This window comes from Corythoichthys intestinalis, chromosome 1 (genome assembly GCF_030265065.1).
Source record: "Corythoichthys intestinalis isolate RoL2023-P3 chromosome 1, ASM3026506v1, whole genome shotgun sequence".
Lineage (NCBI taxonomy): Eukaryota > Metazoa > Chordata > Actinopteri > Syngnathiformes > Syngnathidae > Corythoichthys > Corythoichthys intestinalis.
In genome coordinates, this window is record NC_080395.1 from 35,263,581 (window position 1) to 35,269,580 (window position 6,000).

Sequence of the window (6,000 nt, forward strand, 5' to 3'; positions counted from 1 at the left end):
CCAGATTTGGTGTGGTAAAAATGTGGGGGGCCGACCTTGGCTGACGTTCTTTACGTAGAACAAAATATTTAAGCAAATTTTAGCAAGCCATTCAGTGTGTCACATTTGTATAATTATTTTTTTCTCTTTCGACTCTCGGGCTCTTGCGAAATACAGCTGCTGTGACATTAAACTAGCTTCAAGTTGCTTCAATTTCTCGCTGCGTATCTTCCCTTTAATCTTGTCGTACATGTCAGCGTGTCCTGTTTGGTAATATCGCCTCACATTGAAATCTCTAAAAACAGCGACGTCTCTTTGCAAATGAGGCAGACACAGTTTTTGTATATTTTAGTGAAGAAATAGTCTAATTTCCACCTATTCTTGAAACGTCGGCCGTCACAGTCAACTTTCTTTTTTTCTGTTGATTGTCACCATTTGAGAAAATGGAAGTAATTGGTCACACGGAGTAATGTTGCTTACCCCTTAAATACCTCTAACATGAAGCAATTATCAGAGAATCCCTAAATTTGAAAAATAAGGTCCTAATGAAACCTTTTTTTCAAATTTGTAAAAAGAAAAGTCAAAATGAATATGTGTAATAAGTGCTCTATATCTATAACCCATGCTAAATCCTGTGTTTTCTTTCTCATGGAACCTGCAGATGCATGTGTTGACTTGCATCCATCACTTTTTTTTTTCAAAAAGAAATGTCAAAATTCTAAATTTGTCTCGAAATCACAAACTTTTAGTTGTATCAAATGCATTTGGCAATAAAGGGTTAAAGTGCTGCTGCCTTTTAGTGGGTTAATGTGGGGCAGCATTTTGTGTGTAAGCTACTTCATATGCTGGTTGCAGTACTGCTGACCAATTCATCAAGTCTGTGTTTGGGCCAAACATGATTGATTTTATGACAGAGGCTGGGGGCCGGATGAAATTTGACCACGGGCCGCATTTGGCCCCCGGGCCGGACTTTGGACATGTCTGCTCTAGAATGAGTCAGAAACACCAAGAGCAAATCCTCTGATGTTCTCAAAACTGTAGATCAAATGTCTCAGAATATTGTTTCAGAGACATTTGACTAATAAAGTTCCACTGTACATCAGCCATCAAAAATATTATGACAGTTTGCACAATTTAATGCGATCCAATTCAAGTAAGAAATACTAGAAGCCACCCTGTATGATGTTGGGGACCACTTCAAACTAGAACCACAATTGAACTGAGCAATTTTATATCTGTCAAGACAGATTTATTAAAACTGATTTTAGCTTTCAAAGAGCACAAGTGTTCCTACCACCAATGTTGTACTGTGAATATTCAGCAAATCTGTTTGCTTTGGAGAAATCAGTTAAAAACTTTCTTTTGAAAGTCTTGCTTGATTGTTGACGTGTGTTATTATTACTCTAGTAAGACTACTCCTCCAAACCCATGGGAACATCAAATGAGCCACCAACAGTTGGGGTATTGATGTGGTGGCACAGCGGCTCCTGAAAATCGCTCATATAAGTTATAATAAGTGAGTTGGAAAGACTGACATGACGGAGCGTCCTCGAGAGAGAGAGAGAGCGAGAGGGGAGTTTTAAATTTTCAAAGCGTTATTAGGCACTTTGCGTGAGTGTGTACAACTGATAGCTGTGTGGTTCTCAGTTAGTGAGGTTCAAGGTAATTTAAAGCTCTGCTGGTGACAATGCATGTAGCAATAAAATGAAAATATCACTAAGCGACACAATACATGGGATTCGAAGAGGAGTCTACTATGCCTCATGGGAGGTATTCTACATGTATGTACCCCATTTAGCCAATTAAAGTACAAATGATGGGATTACCAAGGCTGTAAAGATACAGTATTGGGAAACATTCATCCAATTCTTTCTACGCATCTAATCACGGATGCAGGAAGCTATTGTCTATCACAGCGGTCTAATAGGCGGATGGCAGGTTACACCGATGGCTAATCAGGTCGCCGGTCAAGAAAAGGGCACATCGACAGCCACATATTGGGAAATCAAATTAATCTTTCCTTTCCAAAATATATTGCATAATTCTTAAATGGATGCATATTGCAAACATAGGCGGAGTTTGACTTTCAGGGCAGGGGGGAACAACATGCTGATGACGCCGAAATGCAGTGTCAGCCATAAAATTAACTTACAAGAATATTTATAATAATAAGTTGACAATGAGCGTTTTTTGTTTCTCATCATTCTTGAGGGGAATTCTAAATTAGGCTGCTTAGACAATACTTTTCGCCAAGATCGTCATCAATTGAATATGGTACGCCTGCCGGTGTTGTGCCAATGTAGTTACTCCAGTCGAAAATTGTATCCCATGGGCGGAGCCATATGGAGGTAGATTTGTGTCTTTATTATTCAATCCAAAAAAAAGTTGCTTCAATCATAATATATAATTTCAACCAAAAAAAAAGGCGCTTCAATCAAAAAAGAAAAAATGTTTGAAAGCAAAAATAAATTTGAAACTCAAAAAAATGCATGTGAAAGCTATTTTTCTTTGCTTTTTTTTTTTGGTTTTTTTTTTTTTGATTGAAGCAACTTTTTTGATTGAAGTAATGTAGATTTGTGTTTGGGCCACATTTTGGCTTGGACATTTTTGTCTTTGTTATTCAACCAAAAAATAAGTTGCTTCAAAAAAATTTTTTTTTCAAACAGAAAAATCAAACAAAAAAAGAAAAATTTCAATAATGGAAAAAGTTTTTGAATGCGAAAAAATATTTGAGATTGAAAAACACAATTTGAACACTTAGTTTTTCATTGAAAAAGTTTTCTTTGATTGAAGCAGTCCTTTTTGTGTTTGGGCCATATTATGAGTAGGACATTTGTGTCTAAATCATTTAATCCCCAAAAAAGTTGCTTCAAAAAATATATATATATTTTCAATCAAAGAAAAAAATCATTTGAAAAATAAAATTGCCCTCCCCTATTTTTTTTGAAAATTATATGCCAAGAAAATGACCGTCTAAGTTGCTAGTCACAAGATCTGTTCGAAAAATAATTTTGACCCATTATAAAAATACTTAATACTTTTACGCTTTTACACTGGACAAATCTTGTTGCGCCAAGCTGTCGTCTTCATTTTCCACATAGTGGAGGCCTTTTTTGATCCGCCCTTCAACGGTGGTGACGTTGAGACTGCGATGCGGTCTCTCTCTAGTCAGACCCTTGGCCATGCTGATCGCATCGTACGTTACGTTGGGGAGATCCCACTTGGAAAACTCCAAGCTGGGACGTTTTGTGGTAATACTGATGTCCACTGAAGATTGCTGCGGCTCCAAAGCAACTACCAGTGACTTGAGAGGATCAGTCTGTAGGATATTTGTGAGATGTTTCCTCGGCAAGCCGCACTTGTCAAACAACATTGACGTTTTTTTGCCTTTTAGGCACTGGAGATGCAGTTCTACCGGTTGAAGGTGGGAGAGATTGCCCGGAAATTCTCTCACGCAGCTTGCGCTTCATTTTGTGCCGTAAAATGTTCTGCAGAATTTTGAGAGAGCTGCTTTCATTGTTATGCTATGCTTTTACATGTTAGACAATGCGTTTACATGGCGGCCTGGGTCCCTTTCAAATACAGAAATCATCATTTACAGATGAACGCCTTAGCCTGGAATTAACTGGTATTATATGAATACAATGTGGTCATGGTGAGCCAACCAAACGGAGATATTCAAGTCATCTGGTGAAAATTCTTCTAGTTTTAATATCGCAATATGTATCGCACTATATCGCAAACACCCCAAAGTCGCAATATCAATTTTTTTCGATATCGTTCAGTCTTAATACCATACTATACAGTAATAATTTGCTAATGCGTGTGTGGTCATTAGGTTGTAGCCTCCCCAATGAGTTTTGGGCCATGTAGAGGCCAAAACCTAATTTGTGGGAATGATAACGCACCAATTCCAAGTAGGCATTTGCCCCTAGTAGCTCGTACACTATTAAACGATCTGAAGAACTATAAAAACTATTAACTGTGAATTTATGAAAATCAAAAACCATTTAACGCACAAAGGCTCGTGATCTATAATAAAAAACATTTGTCTGATGATTACATCATCCATCCTTTTTCTATACAGCTATTCCTCATTAGCGTTGTGGTTCAGCTGGAGCCAGTTCAGTTGGCTTAAGACCTAAGGCACTTTGGACGGTTCGCAAGTCTATCACAGGGCACATATCGACAATACCATTCACACTCACATTTACTTCTATAAGTAATTCAGTCTCCATGTGGGAGGAAGCCCAACTTCCAGGAAAAAACCCACACAAACTCAGGAAGAAGTTGTAACACATGAAGCATGATTCAAACCCAAAATATTTTACTGTAGAGACACAGTAGCCATACTAAACAGTACCACAGTACTGCTCTCAAATAAACAGTATAAATTAGGGCTGGGTCGTATGGCCTAAAAACAAAATGTCAATTTTTTCCTTAAGGCTATGTTTAATGATTTCAAGTCAAATGTGCCAGAGAATATTAATATTTGTTTTAATTGTATTTTATAATTGTCATCCCTGTTTCTTAACACATACTGTATTTGAGCACTCATTTAACTCATTTGCTGTCATGGAAACATGAGCATTCACAGCTAGAGGCGTAGCAAGGGTCCCCGAGGGCCCCATGTTGCTTGTTGCCTTTGAGCGTGTCCATGTAAGGGGGACAGTTGGACTTGGAGCAATAGCATATTTAATAAAAGTATAATAACGCCTCGGTCTCATAGAGCGCTTTTTAGGACACTCAAAGTGGGTGGCTTTTACTGCATTAGGACATAAAACTACAGTAACATAGTACACTCACCGCTGTCTTGCTTCCTTTTCTCCTCTTCTGCTATTTTTTTCTTTCTTTTGTCGCTTCCAGAAAGATAACTTCCCTTCATTTTGGATATACGCCAATTTTAAAAAAGCCAAATCGCCGCTCACTCTGAACCACGTGTGTGTGTGTGGGGGGGGGGGGGGGGGTAGAGCGAGTGAAGGGGCCCCTTCAGGGAACTCAGAAAGGGCTTTCAGTGGCACTGTCGCACTTGTCGCTGCGACAGTGCAGTAAAGCTGCGTGTGCTAAATCTGTTGACCCTCTGTGGGCCCCTGCTGGCTGGGGGCCCTATGCAATTGCCTGGTTTGCCTAATGGGACGCAACGCCTCTGTTCACAGCCAGGCTTTCCAGTTGAACAGAATTGGATATCTGTCACTGTCAATGAGATACTATGCACACACACACACACAAAAAAATCAACTTTAAGAGTGTTATTAAGGGCTAAACCCAGAGAGAGTGAACATATTTGTTTTTAATCCATTTTAATTGTAATCTTTTAACATTTTATTAATATATGATTTTGTTGATTTATAAAATAATATTTTAAAATAATAATTAGAACATTTTTTCTCTTTATTTTTCTCTTCTCATTAAACAAATGAATTAACATCAAAGGAAAATGCTTTCCCACCCCTCTTTTGGGTCATTATGTAAAAGGTATACTGTATCAGCAATCTTTTTCAAATTAATAAACTGAAGTCTTCCTACCGTGTACTTTCTGCCCCGACCAGCCACGGATCTCTCCTTGGACCCCGATAGTGAAGTCATTTTGTAGGTGCACAAAATCGGAAGGAGGAAGAAGAAAACCGCGGAATCGATTTCAATTAAAAGCACGCCCCTGCAAAGTGCACTTAGAGCTCTTCAGTGTGGCGGCGACTTTGTGCCCCTTCCAGGATGGAAACAACTTGTATTCCTCATTTTGTCTCCAAAAATACTGTTTTCTCTTAGTTACCTTGAAAGAAGCCCCTCATAGAAGCTCTAATTAAATCCCTCCAAGCTCTGCGTCTCCATCCTTTCCAGCGTCAGGGTGACCAGGTACAACAAGCACCTCTATGGTCCAACTCCAGCGTCAAGCACAGGTAATGGCACGAGCGATTCTGTCACGGGTGTATGGTTCAGTTCGCGGATGTTTAGCCGGGTGTCTCAGTGCCTCCTGTTGCCTGTGCGGAGCTCCGCGCTCTGTTAACGGCGGACTCGCACTGA

The 6,000-nt window shown here is 39.2% G+C and overlaps 1 protein-coding gene across 4 annotated transcripts in view; it reads right to left on the reverse strand.

Moving 5' to 3' along the window:
* Positions 1-6,000, reverse strand: part of kif26ba (kinesin family member 26Ba) — a 160,689-nt gene extending 154,689 nt beyond the window's left edge. For 3 of the 4 annotated variants that reach the window (XM_057851370.1, XM_057851368.1, XM_057851367.1), the window contains exon 1: positions 5,506-6,000. In XM_057851370.1, the coding sequence (XP_057707353.1) occupies positions 5,506-5,565 (60 nt within the window). In that variant the 5' untranslated portion in view covers positions 5,566-6,000. The remainder of the gene's footprint in view (positions 1-5,505) is intronic. The other variant, XM_057851369.1, reaches the window with a different exon arrangement.